This window comes from Ochotona princeps, chromosome 8 (genome assembly GCF_030435755.1).
Source record: "Ochotona princeps isolate mOchPri1 chromosome 8, mOchPri1.hap1, whole genome shotgun sequence".
NCBI lineage: Eukaryota > Metazoa > Chordata > Mammalia > Lagomorpha > Ochotonidae > Ochotona > Ochotona princeps.
Genome location: NC_080839.1, coordinates 51300631 through 51319445, shown reverse-complemented (window position 1 = coordinate 51319445; position 18815 = coordinate 51300631). Strand labels below are relative to the sequence as shown.

Genomic DNA, 18815 nt, shown 5'->3' with positions numbered 1-18815 from the left:
GTTTTTTTTTTAAAGATTTCTTTACTTGAAAGATAGTTACAAAGAGAGGAAGACGTGGAGGAAGAGCCATCTGGTGAAGGGAGAGAGATCGTCATCTGCTGGTTTCCCTAACCAGTTTCTGCAATGGCCAGGGCTTAGTCAGGTCAGAGCCAGAAGCAGGAGCTTCATCCAGGTCTCCCATCCACTGGCAGAGATCCAAACACTGGGGCATCCTCCACTGCTTTTCCCAGGCCATTAGCAGGGAGTTGATCAGAAGTAGAGCAGCTGTGGTATGAGCTTGTGTCCTGGAGGATGCTCACATCACAGGTGCATTACCAGCTGATTTCCAGTGCTGGCTCCTATTATCTACCAATTACAAAATATCTTTTGATTAAAAACAAGAGATCATTTGTGCTTTTCTACCTTTAATATTGGGATTCAAGGTTTTCAGCATTGGAATTCACTTTTTTATACTGTTGTCAAAAATGTATAATGTGTTCTTAGCCAGTGTGGGAATAGCAGGTGGTTGATTAATCAAGACTCAGGAGTCAGGAGGAAATTTTACATGTCAAGCATTGTTAACTTAAAAGTATATTCATATATATATGTATGTGTGTATATATGTCCATTTGTTAATTTTTTAAAATAAGCTCAAACTTCTTTCCTTTCCCAAGAATGTCTCTGATCAAATTCCTATTTTGTGTCTTGCATAAAATATGCCTATAAGTAACTTTGTATAATTTTTAAATCTCACTACTTTTGAATACTCTGCCAAAGTATATTGGGACCGATTTCTGTGTTTTTGAAAATTTGTGTCATCATCCTAAATTTAACAGCACTTACAGTCTTTGTAGAAGTTTCAACTTAGGTTTCCTAGAACTTCAATTCTGTTTTTGTATTTTATCAGTTTTCTTTCTTGTTTAAATAACATACTAAATTCAGATTTGTACCATTGTAAAGTTAAAAACTCAGTGGAAGCCAGAAGTATACAAAGAAAGTAGAAATAACCTAATTTAGCATGTGTTTGTTGGGCATTAATATGTTTCACATAGATAATACAAAGTGTCACAGATTCCTTCATTTGAGATCCTTAAGAGATCTTGTTGTTCTCTGCCTCCCCATTTCCGCCTCACCCAATCTGCTGAACGTAGCAGAAATTCATAAGAGGGAGGTTATTTCCATCCAAATGGGGCACTCTTTATATGATATATTGCTTTGGAAACTTTATAAATCCCTAACCAGAGATTTTAATAGCGTGTAGAGTTTTCAAAGAAGTACTTCTCCTTACTGAATGGGAAGCAAAGTAAATTGTTTCAGCTGTATGAATTAAATTTTTGAATTATATAACTACTTATGATTTTTTTTCTTTTATTTGTTAAATATATGTTGTTCCATGTTATACTTTATTTTACAGTGGTACAGAAAAAAAGAAAGAAAAATCACAAGGACAGAGAGAAAAAAAAGAGGAATCTCATTCTAATGATCAAAGTCCACAAATTCGAGCATCACCTTCTCCCCAGCCCTCTTCACAGCCTCTCCAAATACACAGACAAACTCCAGAAAGCAAGAATTCTACTCCCACCAAAAGGTTTTAACTGTCCCTGAGTTCAGACCTAGGGAATGGTTGTAATGATACCTAAATTCAGTAACTTGGGAAAGTTGGCTATCCTTGGATTTCAAGAGAAAAAGCCTAGTGGCTTCTTTCTCTTCTTTGTCGTAATTGGGGAACAAAGTTTTAAGGTCCAAATTTCTTATTTAAAATAAGACAATCTGATAAAAGAACTGCAGAAAGTATCTTTTTAAAACCAAAAAAATATTTTAATGTAAAATTAGCAATTTATATATTTATATATAACTTTAAGCCATGGGTAGCAAATGGTCATATGTAATTATCCTCACCATATTTTGGCGTCATTACAACCTTCAACTTGCAAAGGCCCTTCTCAACAAATGGCTCTTCATTGTGGCTGCGTCTCAGTTTCAGTTTTGGGTTTTGGGAGGATAAGTTCTTGCTTATGTAAAGAAATGAATCCATTTCATCTGGTCTTTTCTATGCTAAAGGCTTGCTTGAGGGCTTCTCTCTGTGTCCAAATTTTTAGTTTGTGAGAAGGGGAGAAGGGATAAATATTCTAACAATGTGTGTGAGCCTAAATTGGGAACCTAAACCTGCATGCTGGGAGTTCACTGCTACAGCTGCCTTGTAATCAAATATTGAAACCAACTTAATTAAATTTTCCTATTCCGGAGATGTTGATTCAAGCTTTATGATTAGGTATAGATGCATTATATCATTCCTCCTTGTGCTTGGTAACCTTAGGAAATAAATTATTCCCAGGATTTTCAAGGATTTTAGTAAAATGAATGAAAACTGTTCCTAAAAGAATTGCAATACATTTTTTATTTGATCATTTTAATATATTGTCTCAAGTCTCTAGTGGAGATTCGGAGAAATTAAACTACCCTTCACTTGATTGATGCATGTTTACAATTTACAAAATGCTTTGTGTGTGTTGTGCAGAATCTTACACTGCATAAATGGTTTGTAAATCTTTGGCCTGATCTCCTATGGAGTTTCTCTAGAAGGTAGTCTTTAAAGTGTCCGACTTTGGAGTGTGTGTGGTTAAAGGTGGCTTTTAGTTATCAATCTCTTTATGGTTCTCTAAGGTTCCATTTTGACTTGGTGTCTTCTTTGTCCCAGTCTTTTTTTCAGCTTCTGAGAGCTCCTGGAAATGTGCTTGCCCTTCTTGGCCACTCCTTGGATTTACTATGCAAAAATACTGAAGACTGGATGAGTTTTAGGATAATTACAATGCAGCTGCCAAAATTATTAATTTTGGTTGTAATAAATAAAAGGGATCCAGCATTGATAATACCACATTTTTTTCTTATCAAATCTTGTTTATCTGGTCACTGGTAAAACTTGTCTCTAAAGCTATAAAAAAGAATTTTATATCTAAAGTCCCCAATTTGGAAATTATAATTTGTATCATATGTAATGTAACGAAATGAGTATAGAATGACATAAAAAACAGTTTCAGCCATGTAAATTTTACAGCTTCCTGGAGCTACAGATTATGAGAAATTGTTACTCAAAGATGTGGACTAGTGGCCTTTTTTCTGTTAACAAAAGGTAAAAATTTTAAATCAGATATTCTTGTGAATTTTATGAATAATAGTGACATTATAAAACAGATTCAGCAACTGCCTTGTTTAATTCCTTCACTCATCCAGGCACAGCCTTTCAACTAATCTTTCCTTCTCTTTTCTGGATTAGCTTTTAAGGAAATATTAATTACTGTTTTTTGTTTAAAGTGTCCATTACTTGTCATTGATGGTCAGAATTTTTCTCTAAGAAATGTATATATTTCTTCTAGTATAAAACGACCACCAACAACTGAAAAGTCACATAATTCATGGGAAAATTCAGATGATAGTCGTAATAAATTACTGAGAACGCCTTCAACATCAAAATTAATACCCAAAGTTATTAAAAATACAGACAAGTGAGTATTATAGTTCTTACTCTTTTATATCTGCTATGTTGGCAGGTTAAGTCGTATATGCCTAATTTGAATCTCTTAAAGTAACATTTTAAAATGTCTGTATTTTCTACTCTAATTTTTAGGTCTTAAAAAAAGTTGTATCTTTTTGTTAACGACCCCCAACTCAATTAGTAAATCTCACGTTTCTTAAGTTTTGTTATGCTTTTCACTATTGAGGTATTACTCTAGGATATTCATTGTTTTATGAAACAGTGATGTTAGTAATGGAGGCCAGTGAGAAACCATACAGATACTGATCCCAAAATTTCACTTCTAGAGATTTATTTAAGATCGAGGGCTACAAAAAATTTCATAAGGTCTTTAGGTGATTTTAATGATCAGCCATATGAAATCATGTAAAATAAATGTGTTTCTTGAATTCTCTTTTTAGGCATAAAGATGTCATCATCAACCAAGGTAAATTAAAAAGCCTTTACTAAAAAAGTTTTTTTTTTGCTTCTCTACCTCAGTTTAATTTTGCTAGTAGATAAAATATTGACTTATTTTTCATTTGGTGTACTTCACTAGCTTGTACAAATGAGAGAAATTCATTACTATAGTCATTTAAGAAAGTACCCAATTTTTGTTGTAAGATATGTCATTTTTGTCTCAACCAGCAAAAATGTCAACCCGTGAAAAAAACAGCCAAGGTAAGAATAAGCTACGCAGTTGGTTGCCTTCTAAGTTAATTTCTTCTTGGATCTCTTATTTGGCTTTTCATTATTTATATTATCTGGCTTTGCTCTGAACAGAAGAAATATGGTAATATGAGTGAATCCAACTACTTTTTAAAAAAATCTCTCCTATCTGTGAAATCTGATGATTATAGGTGAACAGTGAAAGTAAATATAGCATTAAAACAAGGCCTGAAATATTCTCTACTTTGCTAAAAAAAAAAGAAAAATAGAAAAGCCATTTAAAAGATTGATAAATTTAACTCAGTTTCTTGTCTTGCCAACCTCATTGCAAATAATCACTCATTTCTTGACGCTGAGAATGAAAATACTATAATGAGTGTAGCAAATTCATTTCCTCTTAAATTTTTCATTTATATTAATTGTAATTTCTGGCTACTTGCTGTTGTTGGCTTGTTCTGACCAAAAAAGGAGAGCAGACTTTCTGTAAATGTGTGTTTAGTTTAATGGCAATATAGGAAGGTTTTACATGAGTTTTACATTCTCTTTAAGATTGCCTGTTCATTTAATTGACGCATGCTGTTCTAAATGAAAGCACGTCTTTTCTGTGCATGCTTTTGCAGCTCATTTCTGTATATCATAGTTATCTTTATTTTCTGGATTATTAACCAGCTACAGTGTGGTTAAAGTTCCTGTTAGAGATCTAACCTAATTTCTGTGGGTTTTTACTTTCTTTTTTCTTTGGTTTCAATTACAAAATAATTAGTAGTTGTCTATGATCATCTTTGACTCATTTGTTGTGTATTAAGAACATTTAATCAACTTGAATTTTGATGGCATTGTTCTCATTTTATTAGATCTTACTTTCTACCTCCATTATAGCCAAGTGCAGATTATTGGCTTAAATACTTTAAGATTTACAAAGACAATTCCTACTATATACCAAAAACATTTTTAGAAGTAGAAACAGTGATGTAGAGAGGAAAGAACAGAGATTAGGGAATCACGTGTTTAGCATTTAGTACTGGTTTTCTGCTTAATAAACTTGTATAGCCAAATGTCAATACCATGTGACTACTGAAAGGTGAAATAATCCATATGAAAGTACCTTGATGCTACAAAACAGTAATTATAGTATGGTAATATTAAATATTTTTGCAAAAGAGCTCACATTTTATAAAATCCTTATTAGGTAAATGAGAAAGGGCTGCCTGCCCTTTTCTCATGTTGGGGGTATGTTCTTTGGAAGGAAAAGAAACTTAAAATTGGTATGTAAGAGTGGTTCCTGTTAGTGACAAAATGTTCAAAGTCATCCAGGTAAACAAGTAAGTAAATATATTTTAAAAGGGGGGAGATTTGCTGTAGAAACCACTGAACAGGATTGCATTCATTGTCTTGAAAGAAGGATTAAATGAAGAGCTAGAGAAAAGACAGGGAAATAGGTTCAATTCTGTTAAAAGAATTTTAACCTCAAAAAGATGGGTCCGGATGCAAAATGCTGCTTGTATTGAACTTTATTTATTTTCAGGAGTGTGAGTCTGTTCCTCAGCCACTTTAGTCTAATTCTGTGGCCTGACTGGTGAATAGGTTTTAGTCATTCGAATGTTTCTGTAGGGAGAACTTTTTATTTCACTCTGCTGTATAGTTCAGACCTTACTGAGATTGAGCAAAAGCTTTTAGAAAGAAGTAAGTGCATTGTAGATGGCTTAGGAAGTAGAAAATCGGCAGTAAAGAATAGTGGGAATCTGTGAACACCAGCCTGAGCAACGCATTTTAGTGGCATGAACTGAAACAAGGAGTGGTGGATGTTTGGAAAAGATTAGGAGGTTGGATATGGGAAGATAATTGCCCCAGAGTTGTCTAATGAAGCAATTGTTGGGCAAGCAACACAATGTAGCTGTTAAACATAATGGGTTTTGGAATATGGAGACTGACATCACTACTGATTGCCTGTGGTGCCATTACGTAAGTTACTTTACCACTCCCTCAGTCTTTGTTTACAAATCTGTAGCTGAAATAACAGTAATTCCTCAGCAGGTTATTATAAAAATTAGATACTAAGAATTTTAACAGAGTCTGGAATGTGGAATCAAATAAGTTTTAACTTTTTATAAAGATTTATTTATTTTTATTATGAAGTCAGATTTACAGAGAGAAGGAGATAACAGAGAAAGATCTTCATCTGCTGGTTCACTCCTAGGTGGCAGCTGATGGCCAGAGCTGAGCTGATTTGAAGCTGATTTGATCTGAAGCCAGGAGCTTTTTCAGTGATCCCACTCAGGTGCAGCGTCCCAAGGCTTTGGGCCGTCCTCCACTGCTTTCCCAGGTCACAAGCAGGGAACTGGATGGGAAGTGCAACAGCAGGGACAAGTTGGCACTCATGGGATCCTGGAGCACGCAGTGCGAGGATTTAGCCACTAGGCTACTGTGCTGGGGCCAGTTTTTAATTTTTAATACTTAAGTGTTTGATGGTGTTTGTATTCATGCATAGCTTCAGATGAAAAGATAACCATAAGACAGTCATCACATGCTATAAACTGCAGTTAAATTTCAGAGATTTGATACTCATTGTGTTTTGGTATTATTACAACACTTTATTCTGTTAATGCTAATGCTTCATTTGGGGACAGTTTTTTCAAATATAATGTATTTTTTTTTTAAAGATTTATTTTATTTTTATTACAAAGTCAGATATACTGAGAGGAGGAGAGATAGAGAGGAAGTGGAGCTGCCGGGATCAGAACCAGCGGCCATATGGGATCAAGGCGAGGAGGACCTTAGCCACTAGGCCATGCTGCCAAGCCCCAAATATAATGTATTAATTCTTAAGTTCTTTTATGCCAATGACAGCTGTGAATTGTTCCAAGCCATGTGCTTTTAGGAAAAAGCCAATTTACAATTGGTATATTTAGGTGAGTGGTAACATTTCGGACAAAAGCTGTGAATATGCATATTCTGATGTGCGTGTAGGCAGAAGGTGGGAACCTGCTTGAAAGCTGTAGGAAGTAAACTAGCTTGTACATAGGCTAGTTGTGGGAAGAAGACCAGTTAAGCAACTAGAAAGCTCTTAGTGACCTATATCTTGATCTGTTCCCTGAGGTCTAATCCCCTTTTACTTTAAAAACACTTTTGCCTTAGTTCTGCTCAGTTCTGTTTTGATCAGAGTCCTATCAATTCAGTTTAAAATTGGAGGAAGTTTTCCTGTTGGACTTTTTTTGTTAGAAAAATCAGATTCTAATCTATTGTTTACTAGGAAGATATAGATTTTTTTAAAGATTGATTTACTTTTATTGGAAAAGCAGATTTACAGAGAGAAGGCGAGACAAAGGGATCGTCCACCTGCTGGTTAACTCACCCAGAGTTCACAGTGGTTGGAGCCAGGCCAGTCCAAAGCCAGGAGTCAAGAGGTTCTTGCAGGTTTCACATGTGTGTGCAGGGGCCTGAGGACTTAAACCATCCTCCACTACCTTCTCAGGGCTGAATTGAAAGTAGAGCAGTGGCTATTCTCGGGACTCAACAGACTAATATTTTAGCTGCAGCACCAGCATCCCTTGTTGGCACTGGTTGTAGTTCCAGCTGCTACACTAATCTTCCAGCTCCCCTTTTATGACTTGAAAAGCAGTGGAGGATGGCTTGAGTACTTGAGACCCTGTGTTCACAGGGGAGACCCTGAGGAGGCTCCTGCAAATACTGTTGCAGGGCCGAGCATGGTGGCTTAGCGGCTAAAGTCCTTACCTTGAATGCGCCAGGATCCCATATGAATACCGGTTCTAAACCCAGCAGCCCTGCTTCCCATCCAACTTCCTGCTTGTGGCCTGGGAAAGCAGTCGAGGATGGCCTAAAGCTTTGGGACCTGCACCCATATGGGAGACCTGGAAGAGGCTTCGGGCTCCTGGCTCCGGATCACCTCAGCTCCAGACCAGCTCAGCTCCAGACATTGCGGCTATTTGGGCAGTGAATCCTCAGAGAGAAGATTTTCCTCTCTCTCTTATTCTAAAATAAAAATAGAAATGGACTAAAGTGGCACCTTTTGGGGAGATAGATGCTTTAAGTTTTCAGCATTCTAGTTTTCAGAAGTCTCCATATAGGAAATACCCTTTAAACAGATGATTTCAGTCAAAAGCCAGATCCTTAACATTCTGTTGTTGAGTTACTGTCTGATAGTAATAAAGCAAACCATAACGTGAGTGGTACCAATTTTGGAGTTGAGTTTACTTTGTTCCAATTCATAGAAAAGTTGGTAAACTTTTATAATCTTTTAAATAATGAAATTACTTTAGTAACCAGTTATTTATACACAAAAAATATGGATCATTTCAACTATGCTGCCTTTCTCAGAATACCTAAGACAGCATTGTCAAAACATTTGGGAATGCTAATTACAGAATATGATGACCATTATTCAATTTGGAGCACTTTGAGGGTTTGTACAGCCTAAAGGAGATGGTAGAGTATAGAACAAACGCTGAAACTGGCAGCAGGACATAGAAAGTGCAATATTGAGTTTCTCAGCTGTTGCCTAACATTCATGCTTCCCAGATATAAAAAAGCATGAACATGCTTGTCCTTTACTATGTTCTCCTCGATTTCCACCTATTGCCATCTAAACCTCAAGCCAATATTGCTTGAATTTTACGTAGGCTGTGCTGACAGATCAGTAGATCTCTACAGACCAAGCTGGGCACCTCGCTATTTTGTTGAATATTTTATTTGAAAAGCAGTTGAGGGTGGAAGGAGAGAGAGAAAAATCTGTCTAGTGGTTGAGTCCCCAAATTGCTGCAGTAGGAGCTGAACTGATCTGAAACCAAGAGTCAGGAGCTTTCTCTGGGTCTCCCACTTGGGAGCAGAGGGCCATCTTGCACTGCTTTCCCAGGCACATTAGCAGGGAGCTGAATCAGAAGTAGAGCATCCCGGTCTCAAACCAGCCCGTTTATGGGGTGTTAGTGTCAAGGCTGAAGACTAGCCGGCTGTTCCACAATGCCAGCCTCTTTGGTGTATATTTTATACTTGCCTAGATTCAGAGTGAAAGTGTTTCCAAAGTTCTAAATAATAGTAAAATTTTAGAACACAATGTGAAAATTCATTTAACTTCCCTGAGCTTTGATTTTTCTTTTTTGTAAAAAAGTAGGAAGTTGGGTGCCCAGTGTGATGGCTTAATGGCTAAATCCTCACCTTGCAACTGCCTAGATCCCATATGGGCACCAATTTGTGTCCTAGCTGCTCCACTTCCCATCCAGTTCCTTTCCTGTGTCCTGAAAAAACAATTAAGAGGATGTCCCAAAGTCTTGGGACTTTGCACCCACTTGTTAGACCCAGGAAAGCTCCTAGCTTTGGATTGACTCAGTACCAGCCATTGCAGCCATTTGAGGAGTGAACCAGCACCTGGAAGATCTTTGTCTCTGTGTAAATCTGATCTGCCTTTCAGATTATAAAAATAAAGTTACAAAAAATGTAGGAGGCTGCATTAAGTGAACCCTTAAGATATATGTATTTTAGTTCTCTGTGTTTCTAGAGAAAGGAGCTAACAGTTGCATTAACACCATCTTAGAGAACTTCATTTCTTACTTGCTTCTTTCCTCCCTCTCCCCCTCCTTCCTTCCTTCTTAGAAAGTAAAATGCAGTCTTTTTTTTTTTTTTTACGACTTTTTTTTTTTTTTTAAAGGGTTATAGAGAGGGAGGGACTCTTCCATCAACAGGTTCATTCACCAGGTGGCTAAAACAGCCAGGGCTGGGCCAGCTGGGCCGGGCAGGCCAGGCTGATACCAGGAGCCAGAAGCTTCTTGTAGTTCTCTCACATAGGTGGCAAGGACCCAAGGATTTGGGTCATCTTCCACTGCTTTTTCAGCTCATTCGCAGGAAGCTAAATCAGAAGTGGAACGGTCAGTACTCAAACCGGAGTTGGCATCATAGGAGGCAGCTTCACTTGCTGTGCTACAACACTGGTTTCCAGAATTTCTTTTATGATCAAAGTTTTCTATCTGATCAGATTCAGTTAAGAATGTTTATTTTCTTTGACCTTCAGCTGTAAGTACTAAAACTGAAATTCAAACCAAGAACTGTGTTCTCTCCCAGGAATTTTCACTGTGTCAAGATAGAAGATAAAAATGTTGAGATGAGCGATCCCTTTGCCTTAACTTTGCTGGTTGTTTATGGTAAGGGCAGCTAGAAAGTAGTGTTGTGGAGTAATACAATCCAAAGTGTAGGTCATTTGACTTTATGATCAGCAGGCCTGAGAATCTCCAGAAAAAGTGCAATAACAGGTTGACTGGAGAGCAAAGAGACTTTAACCTGCACCTTTTACATATTCACATGCTCGCCAGAGGTTGTATTGTACTTGTGTGTAGGTCAAAGAGATGTGCTTCACACAGTTTTCTTCTTTATGGCAAATAAACTAACATTTGAAAATTGAGAGATTGCACAATTACTGAGTTTCTTTTGAGAAATGAGAAGATACTGGGCTGAGTACGCATCTTTCATGAACTGACCAGCTGTTGTTCCCTAATATGGTCTGGAGGGACACCAGCGTCCCCAACCTCAGTCGTCTAGGTAGTTCATTAGTTTCTCCTATCGTTGATGATTGAAAAGTGAATTGGCATGCTGTTCTTAGCTGTGTTTCTATATGTTTGTTTTGTTGCTAAATATTTTATCTAACCATTTCCCTTTGCTTGTGTGTGTGTGTACACAGGCACGTTTGTTATAGATAGAAATGGAAGCATTTATAATTTTTTTTTTAAATTGGGAAGACATTGGGTGCCTCTGGTCAAAGAATTTGCAACAGATTCAAAAGGGCTGGGTATGTGCTTTTAAAAAACGATCTGTAAAAACTGCTAGAGGAAGAATTGTGTAATAACAGCTGTAAGAGTAAACTATGCAGAGGGACTAGAAGATGTAGTTAAAGAGGATGGCAGGAGGGATGTCACAGTAGTAGTCACTTAGTTATCCAAGTCCAGGTGTGCTCAGATCATCAGGAAGCAGAGCCCACTCTTAGACTCAGAAGTAATAAAGAAATACATCATGTGATACTGCAGTTATGGTGTGGGAGGTCTTACTCTGCGCTTAAGTCAGACTCTGAGGCTGAGCACACTGTGAGTAATAATAATAAAAATAACTTGAACTTCTCACCCGTAACAAGCACAAATTTTTAATCTGACACCAAAGAAACACTTGTTGATGTTCAGCAAATAATTTCTTTTCCTGCTTTTCATGGTTTGTATTATTTAGTTACTATGTGCCTGTCTCTGTGGGTAACCAGAGTGGTTATTAGAGGTGTTAAGATGATAACAGTTTCTGGTTCATGGTTGTATTTTTAGTCTGGTTCTAATGTTGTTTACAGGTTAGGAAGTGCTAGATATTCTCATGCTTTTGTGTTCAGTCCCTTTCTTTCACTCCTTTAAGGTTTTTGGTAACCATTTTACAGTTAATGTCAGTGTTTATTAAACCTATCTATATGTAGGTCATGTGAATGTTAGGGGCGAGATTGAATGGTTTTGTTTTTGTTTTAAAATTTATTTATTTTTCAAGGCAGAGTGAACAAATGAGAGAAAGATCTCCCATCTGCCAACTCATTCCCCAGAGGGTTACAAGGGCCAGGGCTAACCAAGATGGGAACCAGAAGCCAGGAACTCTGTTTGATCTCCACATGAGTGGCAGGGGCCTAAGCACTTGGGCCTTGATCCATTGTTCTCCCAGGCACATTAGAAGGGAGATGGCTCAGAAACCAAGCCATTGGGACCTGCACTGGTACTCAACAGATGCTGGCCTTGTGGGTAGTGGTTTAACTTGCTGTGCTACAGTGCTGGCATCTGTTACCTACTTTTGAAATAATAGTAAGCCATCATATTCTGTTTAGTGACAGGAAGTTCTGTTTCCTTTTGTAAAGAATAAGTACTGATTTGAGTAGATTTGTCTTTTGTTTTGGTAACAGCATTACTTGAGATCTGCCCTCTTCAAATTTTCATGGATCCAATGCATTATTGGAGACTGAAGCTACAGTGTAGCACAGCTGACCTAACACTTTTTTCTTGCATGAGACTTTGTTACACAGGTTGTTGAAAACTTTGTCTTGCTCTCTCCTCTTAACCCCTGTTGACCACCATTAAGCTATGATTCTGTGGATTTGACCATTTTAAGATACCTCACACAAGTGGAAGGGATGTGTAATATTTTATATGATTGACAAAGTTTATCTGAGTGACTGTATATTGCAAAAAAAATTTTTTTGGAGACAGTTGCATTCTAGTGTATGTTTGTATCTTTATTCCTTTGTGATAGCTCTTTAGATTGTATCCATATTGTAACTGTTATGTGTAATGCTGGTGAATGTTAGAGTGCTGATGTCTCTTTAAGACCGGGATGTCAGTCTTTTTGGAAAACACCTAATAGTGGAATTGTTGATACAAGTGGTAGCTTTATTTTCAGTTTCTTGAGAAACCAGCATCCTGAATATTTGCACCATTTTGTGTTTGTGCCATCAGTGTTCAAGGGCTCAGGTGTTAAACAATTTCTAGTTGAGGTTTTGATTTGCATTTCCCTGATAACTAATGATACTGAATTTTAAAACAATCTGTTCGCCATTTGTGTAGTTTTGGAGATACCCCTTTACCTAGTTTATCAGTTACTAGGTTTTTATGCTATTCAGTTTAAAGATCTTCTTACCTATTTTGTGTTAACCCCATATTTAATATGATTGGCAGACACTTTCTCCTACTTTGTTGGTTGCCTTTTGCCTCACTTGTTTCCTTTGTTGTTGTTTCCTTTCAGTTTTGGCATCATGTTTTGTCTGTGTTGATAAAGCACCAGTTGGTTAATAAAGTGTGCTGGACATGGGTATTGTCTGCCCAAATAATTTTCTTGTCAAGAATTAAAAAACAAGTACAACAAAAACTCCACCACCAAATTGTATTCGTTTCCGTTTTCTACCTCAGCCTTCCTGGTCTACTTGTAGAAATATGTCAAATTAGATCAATTATAGTTTAATTATGAAAATAACTTTTCTCATTTAAGGAAATGGCTAGTTTTCCCCCCACAGTCTTCATTAACTTTGTTTTCAGTATTCTGTATAATGTATTGTGAGCATGAAAGTGAAGTAGCTGTTTTTTTTTATCACATTAGTAATCCATCTTCTGTGATTATACAAGAAATACATGTGACAATTTTTTCTTGTGTTTCAACAGAAGGAGAATATATTAAAATGTTTATGCGAGGTCGGCCAATTACAATGTTCATTCCTTCTGATATTGATAACTATGATGACATCAGAACAGAACTGCCTCCTGAGAAGCTCAAACTGGAGTGGGCGTATCCTTCTGTACTATGATAGCAGATCGGTTTACTTTGTCTCTGGTTGACAAAAAAAGTTTACGTAGTCTGTCAGAATTGCTTGTCACATACAAACATAACCACTTGAGAAATTTAAAGTAAGACACCATCTGGTCCTTTTGCATGGTTATATGTATTTTGCTATTGGCAATCTAAAGCCCTCAAAATTGATAAATTCTGAAAGCACAAGCAGTATCCCATGAATGTCACTGCTGGTACATGTGTGGTGGGAAGGGCACTGCAGTGAAGTAGAAGACTAGGATTTGAGTTTTGGTTCTGCTAGTTCTCTGCATTAACTTTAACTTTTTTCTTAAAGAATGACTTACTTTTATATGAAAGGCAGATTGACAGAGAGGAGACAGAGAGGGAAAGATCTTCCATTTGCTGGTTCACTCTACAAATCGCCACAATGGCTGGAAGTGAGCCTAATTGAAGCCGGGAAGCCAGGAGTTTCCTCTGGGTCTCCCATGAGGATGCAGGTTCCCAAGGACTTGGGCTGTTCTCCACTGCTTTCCCAGGCCATGAACAGAAAGCTGGAACAAAAGTTCAGCAGCTCGGACACGAATCAGTGCCCATAGAGAAAGTGGACACTTGAAGGTAGAGGATTACACCGTAGAGCCACCTTCCCTTTCACTTATTCAAAAGGTTTGAGGGACCCAACCTCACAGGACTGTTTTAAGAATTTTTTAACACAGCATCCATCAAGCATTTTGTGACCTGTCGGACAGTGTGTAAAATATGAATTATTTTTATTAAGAGCTCAAATTAACAAAACTTATTCTAAGTCCATAATTACTTACCCAGTCTTTTTTTTTTTCTTAAATGACTGTTTAAAATGGAACTTTGCTGATTTCACCTTGAAATTCTAGTATCTTCTGGAACTTTTAAGATACTCCACAAAATGGAAATGCAGTTCTTTGTGGCCAAATGGGCCAAACTGGAAACCATAATGCTAAGGGAAGTGAGCCAATCCCAAAAGGTTAAATACCACATGTTTGCCTTAATTTAAGATGATATGATGTTATGTATAACATGTTATGTATGTTATATGTTGTGTATAAACTAAAGTTGAAATGTCAATGAGGTGGTCACAGAAGGTGGTTAAGAACTCGTATTTTTAACATATTGGTTACTCATTACTATGTCAATTAATTCCATAATGATGTAAATTTTTGCTGATGGTATGTTGGAGCTTTTAATTGATCAGGATGATACTCTGCTGGCTCTGCCTTCAGACCAGAGAGGGTATACCTAAGAAGCCGTTGAACTTGACTGGACAATAAGATGCTGGACTCTGTGTTTGGTATATGCTTGCAATGGGGGAATCTCAACTGAACTTGAACTGTGGTTATGCAACAGGGTGGAGGAATCCACCATGGTGGGAGGGTTTGGGGAGGGGTGGGGAGAATCCAAGTACCTATGAAACTGTCACATAATACAATGTAATTAAAAATTTAAAAAAAGGAAAATAGGTGGGAATGTGAGCTTTGCCTGGCTCTATTCTTCTGTAATCCCTCTCCCTCCAGCTTGGGACAGTTGTTATTCTCTCTGTTAAACAGCAGTCCTATAATTTAATGCAACATTTTTTTTTAACTTAGTCTGTACCAAATTTCATGGCTGTTTTTTTGTATCACTTAGATCGGACATAAGTATCACGGTCTCAGAGAGGCCGTCTTTTACTCCCTTTTTTCTCTCTAGTCATCTGAATTAGTCCTTCATTTATACTTTTTGTTCATGTAATTTTTTTCACCACAATCTAATGATAGATTTGGTGATTACTTCTTTGCAACACATACGCGCTGGGGACAGAGGCCTCATATTTGCCTTGGGCAGAGCTGTGTGTCAGCATTGTGCCTGATGCTTATTTGGAGCTCAGTGTATTTCTCTAAGGAGGGAGACAACAAAAATTAAACACCTTCAAAGTCTGGGGATTGCACAAGAACTAATGATAGGGTGTGGGTTGTCTAGTTCTAGTCCTAGTCCTGATCCCCATAGGTGTCTATGATAAAGTATTGCTCTGAGAATTACATTTATTAGAAACCTTAACTCTGTGTGCTTTAAGATATGGTTATCGAGGAAAGGACTGTCGAGCTAATGTTTACCTTCTTCCTACTGGGGAAATAGTTTATTTCATTGCATCAGTAGTAGTACTATTTAATTATGAAGAAAGAACTCAACGACACTACCTGGGTCATACAGACTGTGTAAAATGGTTGGTATCATTTAATATTTGATCACTTTCTTTCAAAATTTTAAAGTGTGGGTAGTATTAAAAATAATTTCTTATTTACAGCTCAGAATGTAAGGATATTACAGATATTTTGCAGAAGGTACTTTAAAAAGAAAAAGATTTGGAATCTTCTAAAATATTTTCTGAGATAACTATGGCAAGAAACACAATTCCCTTAAATGTTCATTGGAATCTCTTCAGCTTACACAGGTCCCTGATAATCCTTGTCATCTTTGTCTTTTTTTGGATTTATTCTACCTATTTGAAGGGCACAGTAGAGGACGAGACAGAGAATGATCTTTCATCCAATGGTTTGCTCCTCAAATGCCTGCAATAACCAGGTTTGGGCTAGGCCAAGCCAGAAACCTGGAACTCCATCTGATTCTCCATGTAGGTGACAGGTGCCCAGGTGGTTGGGCCATTTCCCATGCTTTCCCAGGCACATTAGCAGGTAGCCACCTCAGAAGTGAAACAGGCAAGACTCTAACTGGTGTCATGGTATCATGATTCAAGTGATCATGTTTCTACCACTCATACGGGAGACATTCAGTTTATGGCTCCTGGCTTTGACTCTGCTCCAACTGTTGACTTCCTTGCAATAAACCAGTAGATGGGGTCTCTTGCTCCCTCTCTTGTTAAAGAAGTAAATTTCTCTTGTCAAATAAGCAAATCCTTCCTCTCAAGTAAGTAAATTAAAATTTAAAGAAGAAAAGTTTTGCTGTTTAGTAGTTTACTGTTTAAGGCCATTACTTAGGGACATTTAAAAAACTTATGTTTATACTTCTGGCAACTATGCGTTATGGGTATTGGAGAAGTAAACTCCTGGATGGGATCTGTCTCTTTAATTATATATAGAGAAGTCTTCATTAAATATAGCAAAATGTTAATGTGTTAGATTTTTTTAAGTTGTTTTAGATGTAGTTGATTTAAATAAAGAAAAACTATTTAGGAAATGGAATTAAAGGAACATTAATAAATGCTAACCTCTTTAGTTATCAAGGAAGTTAAAGCAAGGTGCCATTTATACCAGTCAAATTCTCTTAAGTATTTTTATATTTTTTAACAGATTTTGTTTTTGTTTGAAAGGTAGAATTACAGAGAGAAGGAAAGACAGAGAGAGACCTTCCATCTTCTGGTTCACTCCCCAAATGGCTGCAATGGCTGGAGCTGAGCTGATCTGAAGGAGGGAACATGGAACTTCTTCCAGGTCTCCCCCATGGGTGCAGGAGCTGAAGGACTTGAGCCATCCTCTGTTGCTTTCCCAGGCCATAAGCAGGGAGCTGGATGGGAGGTGGAGCAGCAGGGACTCAAACAGCTCCCATATAGGATACCAGCCTCACAGGTGGAGGTCTTAGCCTACTTTGCTACTAGGGTGCCTGCCTGTAAAGATACACTTAATATAAGGAAGTTGTGAAACTTCAAGAATATGTGTACTGCTCTACCAGAAGGTAATGAACAACAATACGTACTCAGATGTTCACTGCTGGGTTGTTTGTACAAGAGTAGAAATGGCCTAAAAGAAGAATTTTTAAGTAGTATACATATAAGAATTATATTAGCATAATGAAACCTGCCTAAATTTTAACATTAAAAATGATACAGTGTAACATCCCATGTCTCCCCCCTTTTTTTTTAAGTGTAAGTATGCTTGTGCACATGGCTGGGAAGAAAACTTGAACAAGTGAAGACAGTTCAGTTAATTGCCAAGCCACAGTTGTGGATAATTTTTTCTTCGAATGTAGTGTACTATTAGTTTGTTCAGCTTTAAATGGAAAAAGAAAAGGATAGCTTAGAAAAAATTTCAGGAATCTTCATGCAATTTGTGTTACTTGCTTGCCAACAAAGTTGTGATATTTTTCTGGCTGAAAACTCTTTTTAAAAGTTGATAAAAGTGCTTATTTCTGCTGCTTCACATTTCCTGTATTTAAAGTTATTATTTATAATGCTTTTTAGCCTTGCCATACATCCTGACAAAATTAGGATTGCAACTGGACAGATAGCTGGCGTGGATAAAGATGGAAGGGTGAGTGGCTGGCACAGTTATGTGTTCTGTACTTGGTGATACTACTGTCAGAATTAAATTGTCTTTTTATCTATATCTCATGTATTTTGTTTCAAAATTTACCAAAAGATTACTTAAGTAAGCAGGTAATAGACAATATAACAACATTTTATTTTTTTAAATATATTTTTATTTTGAATTCTGAATATGTGGTACAATTTTGTATAGGCTGGGATTCCCCCCCAAACTCCCACCCCCCAACAGATTTCCCCCGGTTTACTACAATAGCGTAGTCCTTCATAAGGAAGCATAATTCTGTTAGTCTCTAATTTAAGTGTACCCCAACATTGTTGATACAGACAATGTCAGACAGTCCAGTATCCCGTTGTCTACACATGTCCAATTGGGAATCCATGCTTCGTTTGAAAGCAGGGATGCATGTTCTATTATTCCCCCACATCTGCATATGATAGACTCAAGTATTCTATCACTGTACATTTCCATAAATGAGAAGCCATGAAACCAGGTCAATAACTGGTATGAGTTAGAACAGCCACAACAACAGCATCAACAACAAATTACAGCACCATGAAAAAACACGCCACTGAGTAACCAACACATGAGTGACAAAAAGGAAACACAAAAGTTTTTTTTAAGTTTTTTTGTTTTTTGTTTGGTAAAATGTAGGTGTTTTTCTTAGATAAACTAGTTTTATTTATGATGTGAGGTCTGATAAAGATACTACAGTTTCTCTGAGTTGACAATTTTTTTTTAAATATGATTAGAGCAGATATCACTTAAAAGTGTTTCACCTGCTCCTGAGTAACCTCATTAAGTTCAAGGAAAGTAGATTCAAAAGATAAAATTTATATTGGTGCAAGAAAGTCTGGAATTTGATCATAGGATTTTTTCATAGTACACATTTTTTATGAACTTTTGAAGACCTTCGTGTGAGTAACATTCCCTTTTCCAAAGAATCAACCCTGAAGATGAAATAATGACTGTTAGATATGGATGAACATACTCATTACATTCTCACATCAGTTTCTTTGAAAGAAAAAACAAGGAGAGATTATATTGTATATCTTAATAAAAGTTTAACTTTGAGA

General features: G+C 37.0%; 1 protein-coding gene across 6 annotated transcripts in view; it reads left to right on the top strand.

The window, feature by feature from the left end:
* Nucleotides 1-18815, top strand: part of EML4 (EMAP like 4) — a 132250-nt gene that overhangs the window by 81643 nt on the left and 31792 nt on the right. The window contains exons 4-10 of one of the 6 annotated variants that reach the window (XM_004582902.2): nt 1394-1567; nt 3354-3482; nt 3913-3938; nt 4139-4171; nt 13330-13453; nt 15537-15686; nt 17658-17727. In XM_004582902.2, the coding sequence (XP_004582959.2) occupies nt 1394-1567; nt 3354-3482; nt 3913-3938; nt 4139-4171; nt 13330-13453; nt 15537-15686; nt 17658-17727 (706 nt within the window). Of the gene's footprint in view, nt 1-1393; nt 1568-3353; nt 3483-3912; nt 3939-4138; nt 4172-5363; nt 5482-9859; nt 10309-13329; nt 13454-15536; nt 15687-17657; nt 17728-18815 lie in introns of those variants that run through there. The other 5 variants (XM_058668020.1, XM_058668019.1, XM_058668021.1 and 2 more) reach the window with 5 other exon arrangements.